The sequence below is a fragment of the Cloeon dipterum genome, chromosome 2 (assembly GCF_949628265.1).
Source record: "Cloeon dipterum chromosome 2, ieCloDipt1.1, whole genome shotgun sequence".
Classification (NCBI taxonomy): domain Eukaryota; kingdom Metazoa; phylum Arthropoda; class Insecta; order Ephemeroptera; family Baetidae; genus Cloeon; species Cloeon dipterum.
Window position 1 is genome coordinate 32,037,356 of NC_088787.1, and position 20,239 is coordinate 32,057,594.

Here is a 20,239-nt window from a genome sequence, read left to right on the forward strand (position 1 = left end):
AGGAAGCTCACAATTTCCAAGGTTGCCAGAAAATCGGTTTAAAAGTTTGCATGATCATCAAGAGGCTAGCATCAATTGTAAAATCCGTAAAATCACGATTTCATTTCACAATTCTGGGAACTTTTCCTCAAAATTTGCATACCATTGGAAATTGTGTGTACAGACCTCAGAAATCTTGATTCATTTTTCATTTCATAGCGAATTGATGGAACTAATTCAAGAGCTAGACCTGGAGTGACACCCCCGTAGCTTTTAACTTTTTGCTTGCATTTTGCAACATAATAATAACATAAATTATATTTAGCATACATTTTTTACTAGTTTATGGATTCACCAAAGTTTCCCGTTTCCCGGGCTTCTCCCTTCCCCCACTTAATAGGAGAGATGTGAAAAGAGATTCTACTACATATCCACAAAATCATCAAGACAGCGACAGCACCACCCCCACATGGCACATGCTCATGTTTTTGTTTTGCTTTGCTGTTGCTGTTTGCTGGCTTTCATAGTTCCATACTCAAAACTCAAATCCCGTCAGTCAGCTCCAGGTCAGCTCTCGGCTCACTTCGCCTCTTCGGGCCTCGGCCAGCTTCTTACCTTGTTGTAGTGAGGTCAGACTGACCATTGATCAGATTAATACGCGTCTGCGAATTTCTTCTCTCGCAACCTTTTATATTTTTCACCAAGCTGACGTACGATGGACCTGACAACAAGCAGGCAGTACGGACAAGGACCGCAAAGGTCGGTCTTTAGCAGAGTTTGACTCGTTTGACTCATCAAAGGTAAGATAAGAAGTCTTTATTATTATTGTTATATCTGGTTATTTTATTAATCATAATTCTTTTGCTGCTCTTCTTTAGTACATTATTCAAAACAAAATAAGTAGGAATTTAGCCTATGCATAATTATGTAACGCTTGAAGTGGTCTTCATAAAATCAAACACATGATTTTGCGGATGTTTTGTTGCTACAGTTTTGTTTATTGAATATATAATTAATTGCATAAGTCTCACATCACACAAATTAAATATCTTAGAATGTGGTGGTTTCTTCACAATTGAGCCATACAAATCCAGTTAGCAGCGGGGAAAATGACTAGTTAGGATATTTTCGCGATTTCAATTTTTCTAATAGAAACGTCGCTTTTTTGCACAAATTCTTTTTTCTTCGTGTGTGTAGCTATACATTTAATATAATTATTTTTACTTCACGACAAATGCACCAAAAGCAATTAAATTATCTTTATTATTCTTACTTGTCATAATATAGAATATTTTATCCATTCAATACATACACAGCGAGTGTGTGTCTGTTTTTTCTTTTCTTTAGGGAAAGTTGCAAGGAAATATCGAGAAGTGCATATATATTTATGTTTTTTAACCTTAAATTTTCCAAAGCAATATATAAGAGATGATTGGTAAATGGCGACCAAAGTGTTTTTGCGTCTTACATAATTCTACAATTTTCCACAGCATTATATTTAGTACACAAATTTAAATTATCTACGTGCGAATGGTGTGCCCTAGAAAAACAACTCTGGGCAAGGAAACTCACAGCAATGCAATTACAATTTGCTTTTAATAAACCCAGGCTTTTAGCGTTTAACAAATTTGGTAATGCGCTATATTTTACTGGGTTTTTTATTCGCACTAAAAATATAGGAATTACAGAAGGTGTCAAATTTCAAAACGTTTCCTGCCGTCTTTTAAATCGTTTCTCCAAACTAATAGCCGCTCTTTTATTACAGGACTATCATTCACTCATTCTCTTGTGTTTCTGTGTTGAGAGTAGGTTAATTTAAAAGCCGCTTCAAGCAATTTGAGCTCATCTTTTTGCGATTGGAACGAGTAATCTCTATTCACAGAATTTTGACATGCTACTTCAGCGATGGCGCGCGGCCGCTTTGACACACTCTGTCCAGAAACCTGGGCCGCCGCTTGAAAGGCATAATTATTTTCAACTTTCTTTCTTATTTTAGCACCAATTTGACTCCGATGGCTTAAGCAACACTACTTTATGTTTTGCGCGTTGCTGCATTGGCGATCTGACAAAAGCGTTCGCTTCCTTAACTTCTCGTTCTGCGTGGTTTAGGAAATAAACAGACTGCTCATTCGTTTCGCGCAAGCTCCTTTTCCAGGCATTTTTCACGCGTTTCTGGCTAGTTAAGAGCGAATTTTTCTCATCTGATTGCCAGCACAGCAACCGAATTATTGTGCTCCTTTCCTAGTGTCAGACAACCATCAAATTAAGTATCACATCGCTCCCCGTTGTTGCGTATATTTCAACTTCTCCGAAACGCAAACCAACTTAAGATCACATTTTGCTGAAACAAAAGCACAAAGGGAACGTTGTTGTTTTAAGACTAATTAGGAATTCAACTCCTCAAAAGCGAGGGGAAATCTACCTACATCCATAAAAATATTCCGCACAGGCAATATTATTATTCTCCGATTTGGAAATTATCCACTTTCCCCAATCACATTATTTTTATCCAACTTATGCGAGAATTAACGCTACGCAATTACGCTAATATTACCGAATCACACGATATGCTGAATGAAACGACTGAAATTTCATTTTTTTCCACTTCGAGGCGAAATCTTTAGAAGTAATGATAACTGACGCAGTACGGCGTAAAGTTACGTGTTTTAGGCCTACTGAAGTGTGTCACTTTCAAGTTAACGTTCATGGTTGCATCGTAAATTAACCACTTACATCATTTAAAGGGCCGAAACTAGAATGAAGTCACAATTATACTTTGGGAACAGTTGAATGCACATTCTTGTATTGTAAGATTCAACTGACTAAATATTTATCACGTACAGTGCCAATCGTAGATGAACTATTTTAATTCATTTTTTTCTCGTTAATCGTTATACAAATACACGTGCGTCAATATTTCGACGCGCTAAATCTCATTCTAACGCACATGTTTACACCCTGGCTGCCTTATTTTCACCCGAATCTCAATAAATATGCACGTTTGTTATCCTCTCCTGCAAGACAAGTAGCGAAAAATGTCTTGATCATTTTAGTGAAATCCAGCTTTTCGTCTTATCCGCAAAAAATTATAATTTGAAGCAATTTTTGACTTTTTTGACACTCAAATCGTCACTTTCATTCGTGTTTTCATTTTCCTACAACTGATTCGCAAGCAATTATAGTAGATAAATGTGATTTCCACGAAACACTGAAACATATTATATTGTGTGATTATATTTAGGAAGAGAAAATACACCCCCAATTAATCTGCTCTTTCCGATAGTACTCCAGAGATTGTGCATTTCCCAGCATTTTCTCGTATCATTTATTTCCATCACATTTCTTTTTCGATATTATATTTTGTATTTTCTTACCTACATCTACAGTACAATCCTCCAAACTAAGAAGAAAGTGTAAAGCAAACTATTTATATTTTTTTCCTTTTTGTTTCATTTGGAATGCGTATGTAAATTCAAATGAAATCCAAACGTATTTTCTAGTATCTGGCGTGAGTCGCAGTTTTTCAAAAAGTGTCGTGTATAATTTACTAAAGTTTCACATCCAAAATCGTGGACAATGTATTTTCAATAACATATCATATACTACACGTTATTTTTTTTTAGTTTTGCTAACAAGTTGATATTCAAGAAAAATGGACCTTTATTAAAAACTGGACTTTCATTTTTGAAACTTGTATTAGCGACGGAATAACGATGAAAATAAGATGCTTGTTGAGATCAAATTCTTGCGACATTTTTTCATGAAATACGAATCTCGCGATTAGAATGCTCTCGCTGTCGAGGTATTACAGATTGTTTGACAAGTATCTTCTCAAGAGAGCACGTCGCCCCGTTATTCACTTCTCTCGCGGGCGACGCGCCACTCTTGTTTACGAATGAAGCACACAAAGTCGGAACGATCATTTAGCTATGCGCTTCCAGTATACACATCATCTACGGAGAATGCGTCAAACGCGTTATGGTTCGGAAACAAAGCGGAGGATAGAACGAATCACCTGGCAACTATTTAGAGTCCAAACTATGTGATATTTTCAACGTGAGAAGCTTTCCCAACAGGAGGATTCTTTTGAGGCGGGTGGGCGTCATTAATGAGGCGGAAAATATGAGAAAAATACCAAATCCTGTTCAGTCTTATCACGAGAGACATTCCCCTAGACCGTATATTGAATGAATCGCGACACACCTCAATGCGTGCTGTCTCAAAAATAATCCATATCTCCAAACTATTTGCAAATTCCCTCGTTATAGGCAGCAGGCGTCCATTTTTATAGCATCTTCATTTCAAATCCGAAATTAAACCGTTCTTTTAATCTTTGTTTTTGGAAAAAAATTGTGTGTGTGAGTTACTACTCTGAGGTGTTATTACGAAGTTTAGTGATGGGGACACTAATTATGTGAATTGAATGCCCTAAGGTGTGTTTGTTGCGCATAAAGTACATTTAAAACTCAAGGCGGTAAGCTGAACAGCTAGTCTCATGATCCTGCAGATTGATGGTGCACCTACTGGCTGAAGGTGAAAGGTCGATCTTGTTTAGGGCTATGCTCTCTTCATTCTCGGCCACCCATTGACCGAGTGTGTCCGTATCGTACGTTGGGATAATAGTTACTTCTGTAACAAATTGAATATGGGTGTTAATAATTTAATGATTAAATTTCATGATTAAATTATGCAAATAATGGGAGATTTATTGTTGATCATATCACGGTTTGGTGGGTTTTAACCGTAAAATATTTTTTTCAATATATAAATTTAAGGTACTCACCTAAATCCTTTTCATCCCATGACTGTTTGCCTTCGAGGAGAGCATCGTAGACTTCCTTGCTGGGCTCGATACCGCTGAAAACGTAATATCTTGCGCGTACATTCTTGAAGAACTCGACCTGCGAGTAATTTGAGTTTCCGTGGTGGGGCACATATGTTAGATCGAAATACATCGGGCTGGTCGGGATTTTGTTTTTAGTGCTGGCGTCCTTGTTTGATTTGGCTTTCGACCTGTCTACAGCCTTTTTCGCGGCAGCAGTCTTCTCCTTTTTGGGCGTTCCATGCTGACTTCCAATTGTGTCGTTCGTTGCTGGTGGGGCTGGGGATGGAAGACCTAAAGGTTTTCCCCAACTCTCGATGGGGTCTTTTGGAGCAGTGCTGGTGGACTTTGGCTCAGCTTTTTCTTGAGAGCTCAATGAAGGACCAGCCATAGGGAGCGATTCAGACACAGCACTCTCAGTCGCAATAGCGATTTCACCCAACTTTGCGATTTGGTTCTTTGAGTCTTTGACATCCTTTGCAATTGACTCGATCGGAGCGAACTCTTCATCACCAGGGAGACCTCCATAGAAGGAACCAGTCATAACTGACTGAGGTGTCACGTCAAATTTCATTTTTGACGTCGTAAAAGGTGGAGATGAGATATCCTTATCACTGATCTCACTCTGCCTTGACGATGACCTGTTGTCGTCCCAGACGTGAGGATCCCGGGACATTTGACCACTGCTAATATCACTGTGAGGAGAAGGAGGAACATTATCGTGGTCACTTTCATACCCTGGAGAAGGTACTCGCTCAGTGTTACTAACTTTGCTTGAATCGTACATTTTAGTTGAGCTAATTTCAATATCATCTTTTAGTGGAACATTAGCTGCGACGAATATTGATGAGTGGTCCAATTCTATTTGTTTATCGACTGCTCTTTCAATTGTTTTGACATCCTCTGGAATTGAGAATTTGTCCACATTCACTCCAGTGGAAGAAGTTTTCTTCTCAGCACTGCTTGAAGGTGGTGTGCTCACTCGCACAGTAGAACTTTCACCGACATCTGTGGGTTTCTCAGGTTCAATTTTGATGCCTTTTTCTTGTGAAGTTAAGGGAACAGTATCAAACTCCGTTTCACCACCACCATCTTCACTGCTTGCAGTTAGCATTAGACGATGATGACTTTTCTTAATTGTGTGCTCATCACCCGACTGTAGAGGGTCAATTTCTGCTCCAATTTGGGTTTTTTCGTATTCAGGTACATCAGAAGAATCAATGTCTTGCTCGAAAAGAGTTGACCTTGTCATTGGGTCATCGATTTGTGCTAAAACTGGTTTGCCACCACCACTCTCAGTTGAGTCGCTTTGCAACTTGTTGATGATTTCAATGTAACTTGCTGTGATTGGGTCTGACACTTCCGATGGTGAAGGTGTCTTTTCTGCGCTATGTGATGCGGCTGTCTGTTTACTTGGCTCAGCAGATTTTTCATCCTCCTGAAGAATCGAATGTGTGAGCGCTGTTGGCGAGGTTTTGTTTTCATCATGTATAGGTGACTGTGTTATTTCTGCTTTCTTTTTATTTTCTAGTGTTTCCTCTTCGCTCTTAGATTCAGTTAGCTTGGTTGGTTGGGGAGATGGCGTCTTTGAATCCTTGTCCTTTACTGAAGGTTCTGGGGAAGGTGATTTCTTCTCATCAATGAGAGATGGAGCTGGAGAAGGAGATTTTGACTTTTGTTTATCATTGCTTGAATGCTCCATTGGCAGTGGTGTTGACCCAGATACGTCAAGATCCTTTGGAGTTGGGGAAGCTGACACTCCATCTGACAACTTCCTAACGAACTGTATTGGTTCACTTTTTTCCGCCTGTCCATTGATTGGGAGTTTACTCTCTTCAACAACTGTCCGGCTGGGAGATGGTGATTTTTCGAGACTAGTTGCTTCCTTTGATTGAGTAAAATCATCTGCAATCAATATTGGCGATAGTGAGACGCTCGGTTCAGTCGGTACGTGTTGAGCACTTTGAATCTCAGTATTTGTCAGTAAAGAGGAATTGTTTCCACCCTCGGTTTCAGCCAAGGAAGAAGCTACTGTGGATGATCCGAGTTTTAAGTCTTTCAGAGATTCGGATTTTTCAATGTGTGCATCCACTTCTGTCGTTTCTACTTCTTTTGTAATCGACTCTGCTGAAAGGGTTTCTTCTCGAACTGACACCTTATCCTCAGATTCGATCTTTGCAAGTGAAATGGGCTCTAGGGAAGCTTCAACCACGGGAATTTTTTCGTTTGTATCCAGTGGTGGTAATGGTGATGGAGCTCCAGAGAGAGGCTTCCCATTTAGTAAAGCATTAGCTTCATTTATTGAGGGAGCTGGTGATGGAGACTTCTCCTCTTTGAAAAACTCGATATCTCTTAATTCAGGTTCTGGTGAGGGAGATTTTGTGATCTCTTTGTCATCCGTAAATAGTGCATCCATTTTCTTGCTCGTCAAATCATCCGTTTTTTCACTTGAAGTCAAAGTGTTGGCCTCTGAATATTCCTGATATGTTTCACCACTTACTATGGTAGGCTTTTCCCTGATTTCTATTGTTTCTTTGCTCTCTTTACACGACTGTTCATCTGAATTTGTCGCCAAGGGTAAAGATTGCTCTTGGGTTGTCTCTTTAGAACTTGTTGAATCCAAAGCGCTATGGATTGTTTCTAATTTGGAAAGTGCAAAATCTTCAACAACTTCTTGCAACATATTTTTGTCTGCACTAACTTGTTCAACTGACTTTGAACTTGCAGGTTCTTGAGATTTTTCCTCTTCTCCAGTTGATACAGGTCGAGAAGTTTTTGAAGGTCCACTCTGCTCTACATCCTCATCCTTAGACTGTGCTTTATCGCTTTGTTTGGTGATTTGAAGCTCGGTGGAAGTTGGACGTGAAGCCTCTTTTGAACCTTGCTGAGTTGATTCTGGTCTTGATAAAACTTCTGCAGCAATTTTCCCCATTTCAGTTGACTCAGGTCGTCCTAACGTTTCTGCATCAACAGCGCCTTTTTTCAGTTCCACAATTTCAGGTTCTACTGGGATTGATTTTGAAGACTCGGTTTTTGACTGTGATACTGAGTGCAATTCTTCTTTACATTCGATGTTTTTTGGCTCTGCAGATTCAGGTCGAGATGTGTCCTTAGAATCAGATTTTAGCTGTGTTGATTCTGGACGCGAATTCTCTTTTGCATCGGTTACAGAATAAGCCTCTGTTGAATCTTGTTTTAAAGATTCAGCTTTAGAAGGCTGTGTGGATTCAGACAGAGATGGCTGCTTGGTATCAATTTTTTCTTCTTGAGTTGACACTGGCCTCGATGGTTCATTAGACTCTAATTTGACTGGTTCTACTGATTCAGGTCGAGAGAGATCTTTTGATTCAGATTTTGGTGCTTCTGTTGAGGCAGGCCGGGAAGACTCCTTTGATCCTGCTTTCTCTGGCTCTGCAGATTGAAGCGGTAAAGGATCAATAGATCCAAGTTTTGGAAGTTCTGTGGAGGTAGGCCGCGATAACTCTGTTGAGCCATCCTTAGCTTCCTCTGCAGATTCGGGTCGAGAAGCCTCTTTGGAATCAACTTTTGGAAGTTCTGTGGAGGTAGGCCGCGATAACTCTGTAGAGCCATCCTTAGCTTCCTCTGCAGATTCTGGTCGAGGAGGCTCTTTGGAGTCAACCTTTGTTAATTCTGTTGAGGCAGGCCGTGAAGGCTCCTTTGACTCTGCCCTTTCTTTTTCTGCAGATTGAGGGCGTGATAGTTCTTTCACTTCATCTTTTGGTACTTCTGTGGAGGCAGGCCGTGATGGTTCTTTTTTGTCATCCATTACTACTTCTGCAGATTCAGGTCGAGAAGACTCTTTTGGTCCTGCCTTTTCTTGCTCTGTAGATTGAGGTCTTGATAGTTCTTTCACTTCATCTCTTGGTACTTCTGTAGACGCAGGTCTTGAGGGCTCTTTTTTGCCATCTTTAGCCATCTCAGTAGATTCAGGTTGAGAATGCTCCTTGAATTCAGCCTTTGGTAATTCTGTAGATGCAGGACGTGAGGGCTCCTTTGAATCTGCTTTTTTTGGCTCTGTGGATTGAGGTCGTGATGACTCGGTTGATTCTGCTTTTGGTAACTCCGTAGACGCCGGCCTTGAGGGCTCTTTTAAGCCATCCTTGGCCACTACCTCTGCAGATTCAGGTCGAGAAGGTTCCTTTGATTCTGCTTTCGGTAGCTCTGTAGAGGCAGGCCGGGAGGGGTCTTTTGAACCATCCTTTGCTACATCTGCTGACTCAGGCCGAGAAGGCTCTTTTGATTCTGCTTTCGGTAGCTCAGTAGAGGCAGGCCGGGAGGGGTCTTTTGAACCATCCTTAGCTACATCTGCTGACTCAGGCCTAGAAGGCTCTTTTGATTCTGCTTTCGGTAGCTCCGTAGAGGTTGGCCGGGAGGGCTCTTTTGAACCATCCTTTGCTACATCTGCTGATTCAGGCCGTGAAGGCTCTTTTGATTCTGCTTTCGGTAGCTCAGTAGAGGCAGGCCGGGAGGGTTCTTTTGGACCATCCTTAGCTACATCTGCTGACTCGGGCCTAGAAGGCTCTTTTGATTCTGCTTTCGGTAGCTCCGTAGAGGTTGGCCGGGAGGGCTCTTTTGAACCATCCTTTGCTACATCTGCAGATTCAGGTCGAGATGGCTCTTTGGATTCAGCTTTTGCTAGTTCTTCTGACGCAGGCCGTGATGGCTCCTTTGTATCTGCTTTCTCTAGCTCTGCAGATTGCGGTCGTGAGGGCTCTTTCGATTCAGCTCTCGGTACTTCTGTGGAGGCAGGCCGTGATGACTCTTTTGAACCTGCTTTTTCTATCTCTGCTGATTCAGGTCGAGAAAGCTCCTTTGATTCGACTTTCGGCAGTTCTGTAGATGCAGGGCGTGAGGGCACCTTTGAGTCTGCTTTCTCTGGCTCTGCAGATTGAGGTCTTGAGGGCTCTCTCGATTCTGCTCTCGGTACTTCTGTGGAGGCAGGCCGTGATGACTCTTTTGAACCTGCCTTTTCTATCTCTGCTGATTCAGGTCGAGAAAGCTCCTTTGATTCGGCTTTCGGCAGTTCTGTAGACGCAGGGCGTGAGGGCACCTTTGAGTCTGCTTTCTCTGGCTCTGCAGATTGAGGTCTTGAGGGCTCTTTCGATTCAGCTCTCGGTACTTCTGTGGAGGCAGGCCGTGATGACTCTTTTGAACCTGCCTTTTCTATCTCTGCTGATTCAGGTCGAGAAAGCTCCTTTGATTCGGCTTTCGGCAGTTCTGTAGACGCAGGGCGTGAGGGCACCTTTGAGTCTGCTTTCTCTGGCTCTGCAGATTGAGGTCTTGAGGGCTCTCTCGATTCTGCTCTCGGTACTTCTGTGGAGGCAGGCCGTGATGGCTCTTTTGAGCCCTCCTTTGGTACTTCTACAGATTCAGGTCGAGAAGGCTCCTTTGGTACCTCTACAGATTCAGGTCGAGAAGACTCCTTTGGTACCTCTACAGATTCTGGTCGAGAAGGCTCCTTTGGTACCTCTACAGATTCAGGTCTAGAAGGCTCCTTTGATTCTGCTATTGGTAGTTCCGTGGACGCAGGCCGTGAGGGCTCCTTTGAATCCTTAACTTCAGCTGCTGGTTCAGATTGGAGAGATTCTGTAGAGTCTTTTTTAAGTGGCTCTGTGGAAACTGTTTTAGTTTGGTCCTTTGACTCGGTAAGATCTAGTTGTAATTGGTCATTTGCAACTGATTTTGCTGGTTCTGCGGAAACTGGTCTCGAACTCGAATTGTCCTTCTCTTCAGCTAATTTTAGTTCTGATGATTCGGGTCTCGATTGATCCTTTGAATCCACTAATTTCTTATCTGTGGACGCAGGTCTTGAGTGATCTCTTGAATCTGATACTACTGGCTCGGTAGATTCAGGCCTGGAAAGTCCTTTTGGTTCTGTTTTTGATAGCTCTGCTGATTCAGGGTGAGAATGTTCTTTTGTTATGATTTTTACTTCGTCTTGCCCTGAACATTCCTTTGCAACAGTCTCAGGTTCTGTTGATTCGGGACGAGAACCTTCTTTCGATCCAGGTTTTGGTAGAGTAATATCATTATTTTCTAATTTTTCCAGCTCTGCCGACACTGGCCGAGATTTTCCCTTTAAATCATCATTTTCTAGCTCCGCGGAGACTGGACGAGATGTTTCTGAATCGATTTTCATTGGTTCAGGTGACAATGCCTTAATTTCATCTGAAGAGACAGGCCTGGAAGAATCTTTCAATTCCACATTGGCCAATTCCGATGGTTTAGGACTTGTAGCATCCTCCATGTGTAATTTTGCGGAGGACTGCGGTCGAGAGTGCTCTCTAGATTCTGCCTGTGCTGGTTCAATGAGTTCCAAATGACTTGCGCCTGTTGAGTCTTGTTTGTCATCTCCTGCTGAGCCAAGATGTTGCAAAAGTTTATCATCAAAGATTGCGTCAACCTTTGGGAGCATTTTGTCAGTTGGCTCAGGTTGTGATGAAATAATTGGATCAGATTTTTCCATTTGTTTTGGTGAGTCCTCCTTCATGGGTTCAGCCGATTCAGGTCGTGATCCACCTGTCACGTCTTCAAGTGGTGACTTAGGCATTGTAAGCTCTTCTTTAATTGGGTCAGTAGATCCTTGGCTTACAATGTTCTTGGAATCAAGTTGCATTGTTTCGGTAGAGTCCAAAATGATCTGCTTCACACCAGCTAAATCGGATGGTTTTACGAATCCATCTTCGCCTACAGTTGCAATTTTTGATGGTTCAGTGGATACAGGTGTTGCAAGATCTTCTCTTTGAACTAGATCAACTGCCACGGGCAAAGGAGAATTTGATTTTTCTGTAGATGTTTTAGGCTCTGCTTCAGGCAAAGTGTCCACTTGTGGAGAAGGGGTTCTTGATGTTTGTTTTGATTCTTCTCTTGAAGCTTCTGGCTGATTAAGACTTGTGGTCTCGTCCAAAGCCTCAGTTGGAGCAATTTTATCGGATTCACTTAAGCCGGGTTTTTGTTCGACACTTCTTGGCTCGTCCTTTATAGCCTCTTCTGTTTCTTCCTCAAGGAGTTTCAAATCCTGTTTCGGCGAGGTTTGCGAAAGACGCCTGCCAACAGCGTCGGATCCTTTCTCATCAATGTCAATGATAAATTCATCCTTTTCTCGCGACAGATCGTTTAGATGTCCATCGCTTCCTGTTTCAACTTCTGCAAGCTCTAAATCGCCTTTAGGTGATTCCTTGTCTTTTTCTTCAATATCTAGCGCCTCTTTGTCGGGAAATTTGGTTGATATACTTAAACTCTGGACTTCAACAACCGCCTCAGCTTTTATTGATGGTTCCTCAGCTGCGGGCTTCATCTGGGTTTTAATGCCATATTCTTCATCGATCACCTTCTCAAACTCACTGAGCTCTAAACCGTTTTGTGCAGCAGCACTGTCTACAGCATCATCATCCTTCTGGTCGATTTTTGTTTCCTAAAACAAATAAAAGTTTTTGTTAGGAAATAGTTTAGTTTCGAAAGTGTATTCCGTTATTTACGTTAGCTTAATGAAATGTTAAAAAAATATAAATTTAGACATCCAAAGAATTAAGTTCCATCTTTCATAGTGAATACCTTTATAAACAGTGGAACTCAATTAAATTTTATCCATAATTAGTTGTGAAATATTTTGCCAAACTAATATCAGCAAACAATGATTTTTAAGATGAATATAAAGCTAAGAATTTTGTTCAATTAGTTTTAAATTTAATCCTAACACTTATTCAACTATCAGTAATGGCTTGCCTGGACTGGGGAAGGAGTTTTTTTCTCTTCGTCTTTCTTTTCATCCCCGACATTTTTAATCTCTTGGCCAACTGCTTCCTCAACTTCATGATAATGGCCAATTGGAACGGCATCAACCTCTTCTTTAACGTCTTCGTCCATATCTTTCTGCAGGCTGCTGCCAGCTTCTGTTGGCTTCTTATCGTGTTTCGATTCTAATGTCGTATCAACTTCTTTCTCGTCAATAGCAGATTTTTGCATTTCCTTAATGCCAATAATTTCCTTTGTTTGCTCTTCGTTTTGCTCAGGAGTGCTTTCTATTACTTCTGTGCCCTCGGCAGCTACTTCAGTTGCATTAATATTTTCTTCTGGGACACTTTCGTCTATTTTTGCTGCAGCTTTATTGGCCAATGATTCTGGTGATTGTTCAATTTTGTCTTCATCATTCTTTTTATCGTCAGAACTATCAAACAAGACGCCATCAACTTCCTCGTGCATGGGCAAATCGGCAACCTCGTCAGGTGTTTTAACCAAATCTCTGTGATGTTGTAGATGAGTTTGCTCCAGTTGGATAGCTTTCAAAGGTTCAATGGTTGGGGGAGCAGCTTCTTTCACTTCAGCAACGACCAATTTTTCCTCGACTTTCTCCTCCACAATTCCATCTAAAATAATTTTGTCATCAATTTTTTCATCTTCAGGCATTGAAGGAGCAGTAGTTGCAGAGGTTTCCATTGCTGAGAGCTTTTCATCAGGTTGGCTTTTAGTGTTTGTGCCTTCTTCCATTTTAATATCTTTTTTGTCTTCCTGGGGAGAGTCTTCTTTCTGTTTTTCCGATGAAATATCGATTTTTGTATCAGGTGCATCAACCTCTACTGCAACTGACTCTGTTTCCCTGGTTTCTTTTGTTGCATCTTCTTCAGCAACTTTTGACTGCGCAGAAGTTATTATTTCCTTCACTTCGCCTTCGATTTTTTGTTTCGTCTCCTCACTTATGTCTTTTCCGTCTTTTTCTTCCACTGTCTGTTCATCTGCAACGGCTGCAGCAATCACATCAACCACGCCGCAAAGCTCAGGGGTAACATCTTTAACTTCTATTTGGTTTTCATCACTTTGAACTGGAGCAACCGTTTCATCTGCAGTATCCTTTACTTCTTCCTCGGCTTCTTTTTCTTTAATTATCTCAGGAAGCTTATCTGCGCTTATTTCCTCGCTTCTTTCAACGATCAAAGGCTCGTCTTTGGCGTCCAATACCTCTTGATCCTGTACTCCGTGACCCTCTTTAATTTCAATCTCTTTTTCCGGAGTTTCCGCTGGTACTATCTCTGTAGTGACTTCAACGCCAGCATCTGTCACTTCAGGTACGTCTGCTTCAAGCTGCTTCTCTTCTTCCTGCTCTTCAATTTGAGCATCAACACCTTCTGCTTCTGCAGTATCTTTCTTTGCCCTTTCCTTCTCAGATTCTTCCTCATCACGGATATGTTTATTTTCGCCATCATCAGTAACCATTTCTTCGTCAACCTGCGTGTCAATATCACCCTCAGTTTCCGATACTTTTTCGTCAGCATCGCCTTGCTTATCTGAGAGTATATCTTCCTCTGTCACATCTTCCGCTTGGCTTTGCAAGGCACTCGGAGCCTCACCGTCAGCTGCCTCAACTGACTGCTCCTCGGCTGCTTCCACCTCTTTAACAATTGTGGCTGTAAGAACATCATCAACAGCTTCAATTTCTACGTGTGCTGGTTTTGGCTCTTCAGTTTCCACTTTGCTCTCTCCAGGCTTCTCGTCAGCCAAAGCAGGTGGTGCTTTTGCCTTTATTACCCTTTCTACTTTTTTAGTTGTTGATTTTACTTCCCTCTTTAAGACTTTTTTAGGACTAGATTTCGGCTTTAGTTGCTTCTTAGGCGATACAGGAGGCGATGGCTTAGCTGGAGGCGCTGCCTTTGGTTTCTTTAAAGAAACAAATTTCTTTTCACTAACCGCCTTAGTTTCTTTTGGTGGCTCTCGCTTAGGCGCAGATTTTACTGTTGAAGTTTTAGATTTTTCTATTTTTGATTCAAGCACTTTGCGATTGTTTGCCTCTTTATCACTCTTGGCTGGTGGAATGGTAGGAGACCTGGACCTTTTCACCTTTTCGATCTTTGGCTTGGCTTCAACAGCCTTTTTTGGAGTGGGTGGAGAGTCTTTCTTGTCTTCTTGTTTGGAAGTTGATTTGCGTTCTACCCTTTGAGATGACAAGTTATTCTTGTTATTTTTTTCAGCCTCAAGTAGCTTTGATTTCGGTTCAATTGGAATAGACTTTTCGATAGCAGGTGTGATCTTCTTCACTTTGGTCTCAATTGCTGGCTTATCGAAGAGTTTCGATTTCGGTTTTGGTGCAGCTGACAGCGCCATTGATTTGGCAGTGCAAGTCGGGAATTTTAAAAATTCCAGGTGCTTAATTTTTTCTAAGCCCTCGAAAATCTTGTGCTGAGGCGTGCTGCCAGGGAACAAAATCCTCGTAATTGTGTCAGTTGGATTCGCAGGCTGCCACACCAGAAGTGCGCAAATTGACGTCATGTTGTACAGCGGGAACTGCGAGTCCAATTTCGACGTTTTTGAAGTGAATAATTTTTGGTCGTTTGTCGACCATTTGGCAAGAAATTCTCTGACATCTTTCGAGTCCTTGGCTGGGCTTAGCACATACATGTCCAATTTTCCATGACCAACTTTGTGGTAAAGGTTGATTGGCTCAATCACAGAATCCCTGTAGCAAGCGTGCGGCTTCAGTTCAAGAAGGCGCAGATTCGCAATAAGCGAGTGTCCTTCGTCTAGCAGGTCGATCAATAGTGGGTCCCGGTCTTTATCTCCGTCCGGCGAAGGCAGCGACCTTCTCTCTTGCATGTTACAGAAAAAGTGTCCTATTTGAGGATAAACGTAACCCAAAGTTTTTCTCTTTAGCACGGAAGCAATGCCGCCGACGTTGCTGTTATTAATTCTGGTTACCATCACAGCGTCCAGTCTATCAAGGTGCCTGGTAAAATCCCAGAAACACGATTTGCGGCTATAGCCGCCGTCCACGAGCATATTAAATCCGTTGATTCCAAAGAGTGCTGCGTCACCCTGACCTCCTGGAAACACATAGAGAGTCGGATGGCTGAATCTGATGTTGCCGACGACATCTGAAGGCTCTAGGAGCTCTTCGATCCGCGCCGGAACCAAGAAGTTTGAAATGTATTCGACGAACTGCGTGATGCCGGGGCTTCCGGCAGTCATCTTGTCATCCGGGTTAACTCTGACCATGCAGCCCTTTGTTCCGGGCTCTTTGGTGATCTTGGCAGTGCTCCATTCGCCCTCGGCAGAGCACTGAATGTCGATAGAAACGTTGTTCTCGTAAGCTCTGATAACTCGCTGTGGCTCGGGCTCTCGCAAGGCGTCCAAGAAATCGAGCAAGGAGAAAGTGCCATCCTAAAATATAACAATATCGATTTTAATATACAAATACTTTCCTCAGTCACTCGTTTTATTACCTGCAATGCCCAGGAGCCATTTCCAGCGAAAGTGTAGCCGGCGTGAATAATGTGTCGGTGCCTCGTAAAACTTGACAGCAAGTTCCTTGCACATTGTATCAAAGTCGTAGTTTGGGGTTGAATAAGAACCTCAGTCACCAGGCTCTCGGATGCGAACTGAATAAGTCGCTCTCCTGCGAATGAAACAATATTTTGCCCTGTTAAAACACATGGATAACTGTGTTGGTTGAAAATTTATAAAATAATAATTAATAAAATTATAAAATTCGCAATTATTGCAAATTAATGTAAATAATTCCAACAGAAATACATTCGTTGTTGAATCTAATTATTTGTTAAATCTCGAACATTTGATACTTAATTGTGTAATGATCTTTTTGCTTTATGCAATCGTTATATAGAAAATATTTTTCATTATAAATAACACTAACATATCAGAAGTCTTCCAAAAATTACGATTAAATTTACTGCATAAATTGCCGTTCGACTTGCAAGACAAAAATTAGTTTACCGTTTTTGGATTCCTCTCCGTCTGGATTTTGAGCTGCAAGGTGCAAAAGCTCCTTTTCCAAGTCAACGTGGCAAACGTCTGAGTCCCACGATAGAAATCCTGAAACACACGAAAATAATTTGTAAAGAACTTGAAATAGCGCCTTTATAAAAATGAGTATGCAACGTGCTCGACAGAAATGCTGCGCGGTTTGCATAGCTCACATTTTGCCACTCTGGTAGTGTGGTGCACGGTACTGATCGTGAAAAGACTTAAATTTCAATTTTAATTGATACGGGCTTCTATAGAGATTCAAGCCAACTGCTGCGGTAAGTGCTAAATTCTTGTCTGCCGCTTTACATATCCCTTGCTGGCGTTATCTTTACAGCCTGGAGGTGGCTGAATTAAGTTGTGAGCCGCTGCGAAAGGCTTTAGGGTTAAAATATTCATATGTGGGAACGTTTACTCTACCCTCATCACATATCGCCTCCATACGCACTCACCGCAGTCATTCTTGACTTTAACCACAACTTGCACGCCTAACATAATATATATCATAGTGCATCCAATAACTGTATTATTTAGGTAGATATATGTGCTCGTTTCTTTTGATAGATCTTTGTCTCATTGACAGCTTTGGATGATCGATTAGTGTCAATGTCGCCTAATAGACAAGTTTTAAAATGCCAGCTTCCATTTTTATTCTATTGTGTTGAAAATCCGGCTTTGCAAGTATGTTGTGCTTAGAGCCTGGCGCAACACCAGAGCCAGGGTAGACTACATTTGTAAGTTGTCGTTGTCAATGAAGTGGAAACAAAATCAGTTCTTATTGTGCCGCTGACGTCGGTCTACTTGCAACTTGGATCCTCTCATGAATATTTAGCGGCAGAAAAGTAACATGTTGAGAGCAGAGACATAGTTTTGTAGTAAATGTCACGCTCGAGCCAGTACACTACAAGTTGGCTAGCACAACAAACGGCAATATCTTACATTTGACCAAAAAAATCCAATATCATTTCTGCACGTGCACCAAATGCAAGACTCCACGACCTTAACAGCAAACTTAAAAAGACGTGAACGTGAGAGAAAATCGATTCGCCATCCTGTTTCCATGGCTACCGAGCCGTGCATGCACGTCTAATGTGTTTGTGTACACAGGCCGGGAAATAAGAGAGCAACACATGATGTCCCTGTGTGTATTTTATCTCTCTCTTTCTTTACGCTCCATTGGAGTGAGAGGTAGCATCGGAGTGCAGGTCTTTTTAAACTCGGATTTAATTGCAGGTCAGAGTTGAAAAGTAGAATGCACTGTCCAAACTAGCGAGACCGACTAAATAATGCAGGAGTTGCGACTCGAGTACCACTCTGCTGCTGAGACATTAAATTATTCACTAGCCGCCCGTTCGTCCTCTTAACATGAGCAAGAAAGACTCTAATTTCGTGTCTTTTAAATTGAAAGAAGTGTTCCTCAAGTGCTAAGCCCTTTTTTACTTTTGAGAATGTCAAGTGGCTACGTGCCGGGATCGTTAACAGAATGCTTTTGTTCTTTCCGTTCTTTCTACTTTTCGAGCTAACATAAGTGACCTTATTTTGTCCTCCTGCTATCTGTCAACCTTGTGTTTAATGCTGGAATTTCTCTGGGTGGCATATTTTATATAGTAATCGCAATCATGTCAAATAAATATGTAAGGGTAAAAAATTAATCATTTTACATATTTTAATTTAAACATTTGTTCATATCACTGTGCACTATTAAGTTTGCGTTGATAAAGAAATATAAATACGCTAATTACAATTGATCAGTTGATACAATTTGTCAAATAAATATAACCGTGTCCCATTTTATTTAGTTTACGTAAATTTACACTTTTCACAAGTAGTTCTCCAAGAAAGTTTTTACCTTTGGTCCTTTATTCTGCTTTAGCCCTTCCCGCCGGCTTCAAGGAATCTTAAAAGTTATAAAATGACTAGAACGGTAGCATGCACCCCTCGTATCCAGATTTTTGAGCCACTTTTTTCTTTAATTGGTTCACCTCTTTTGAAATGGGAGATGATAGCGAACATTTCGCGAAAACTCCTTGTCGCAATTACATCGCGAACGAATAACATGAAAAAGCTTACTCAGCAGTTACGTTAATAGCACGCTTGACGCAAGATTCTATTGCTTAATGAATTCCTTACGCCGCGGCTGTCATAAAGAGCATTGGACCCCATCATCACGGCTCGCGTGTATAATTACTTTACTGCTAGTTTGGGCCTGCTCTGCCTCTCTCAAGTCATCATCCTTTTCCTTTCGTAGATCCAGATGATCGATGTCATTAGCATCTTTTGATAACGCAAAACTGGCACGCACATTTGAAGTTCAGACTGTATTTACGCATATTTTGAAATTACGCCCAATTGGGGGAAATAGTAGAGAAAAATTGGAACTTCAAACGAGTTTTGTATTCATTACAAATAGTTCAAGATGAAACTAGAAGCAGCATCCACAGTGTGTATAATGAGCTTTTATTTTTTCATATTTAAACCGTTTCATTCATGAGCTAGAATAGGATATGAGTTACAATTAGAGTTTTTGAAAATTTCTACAATTTCCAGACTAATTTAATATCAATGTGTATTGAAAATTGAAATTCGCAACTTGGTCAATTTTTACTTCTTAAAAAAGTTACACAATCTATACAGTCATGCAAAATTCATGAAAGGAGAATCTGTCAATTAATTTCTAAAGAAAAAGTAGCAGCGTTATTACCTTCTTTCCCCGTCGGAAGACTGGATAACTTTTTTTTCAAAGCGAGCTTTCAAAGAAAAATCTGTTATCCACATCCCTTTGACGCGGAAAGAAGAAAGAGCACTGTTACTTTGTAAAACGTGTGACTGATTCCTTCTCATATTGGATCCGCAGAAGTAAAGGAAAGTATTTGAAAATCATTTTTTATATAAAAATTACGGCCCTGAGACAAGGAAGTGCAAAGGGAACGGCTGCCGCGCTATTTTAATTTTTTCTTTCGAATAACAGCAAATATAATCTTTTGTTCATGAATTTTCAAGACTGCATACCAACAAAACAAATAATTCAGCTTTCTAAATTTTCTTTTCAAGTAAAAATGTTATCTTAAAACTTAAAACTGTCCTTATCATTGGTGTTTCCCTTTAGTTGTAAATTAGAGCTTGGCCAAAATATCCGCTTAACTCAAAGCGACTGTATTACTAGAGAGAAATGGCCAAAATGAATATATAAAAAGCATTTCTTTTTTAATGTTGACTCATTCATACTGCCTGTCCCACAAAATAAGCACATAGGAGCTCAGTGTCGCCATGTTGTGCACTGGAGCAGAAGCACAACTTACTAAAAAAAATTTGGCACCAACTCTTTGTCCTGCATACATTTCGACCCAAGCCTGGGTACACAATTTTTCACTGTCAATCATGCACAGACCTTTTTATCTGCGCGTTAGCTTACCAGGGCGTGGCTCAATTGACTTTGTGAGCAGTACACTTGGCGGTGGCTCCTCGTACATTACTACAAATTGGCTGGCTCGCAAATGTACAGGAGGAAGGGCGTTGGTGTAACCTTTGGAAAGCTTTTGTCGACCCGCATCTCTTAATTGTGACATAAATATCATGAGCTGATCAAATTTAGTCCTAGCATGGTAGGACTGCTTGCGGCACTTTACCTCATTTCCTCGGATAAAATATGTTTTATTTGCCTTGCTG

General features: G+C 41.1%; 1 protein-coding gene across 1 annotated transcript in view; it reads right to left on the reverse strand.

The window, feature by feature from the left end:
• Window positions 1–945: 945 nt before the first annotated feature.
• The window catches only part of LOC135937277 (microtubule-associated protein futsch), a 47,636-nt gene continuing 28,342 nt past the window's right edge, over window positions 946–20,239 (reverse strand). The window contains exons 2-6 of the mRNA XM_065480402.1: window positions 16,544–16,642; window positions 16,033–16,205; window positions 12,548–15,970; window positions 4,763–12,236; window positions 946–4,608 (exon numbers count right to left, since the gene is read on the reverse strand). Coding sequence (XP_065336474.1) covers window positions 4,439–4,608; window positions 4,763–12,236; window positions 12,548–15,970; window positions 16,033–16,205; window positions 16,544–16,642 — 11,339 coding nt within the window. The 3' untranslated portion in view covers window positions 946–4,438. The remainder of the gene's footprint in view (window positions 4,609–4,762; window positions 12,237–12,547; window positions 15,971–16,032; window positions 16,206–16,543; window positions 16,643–20,239) is intronic.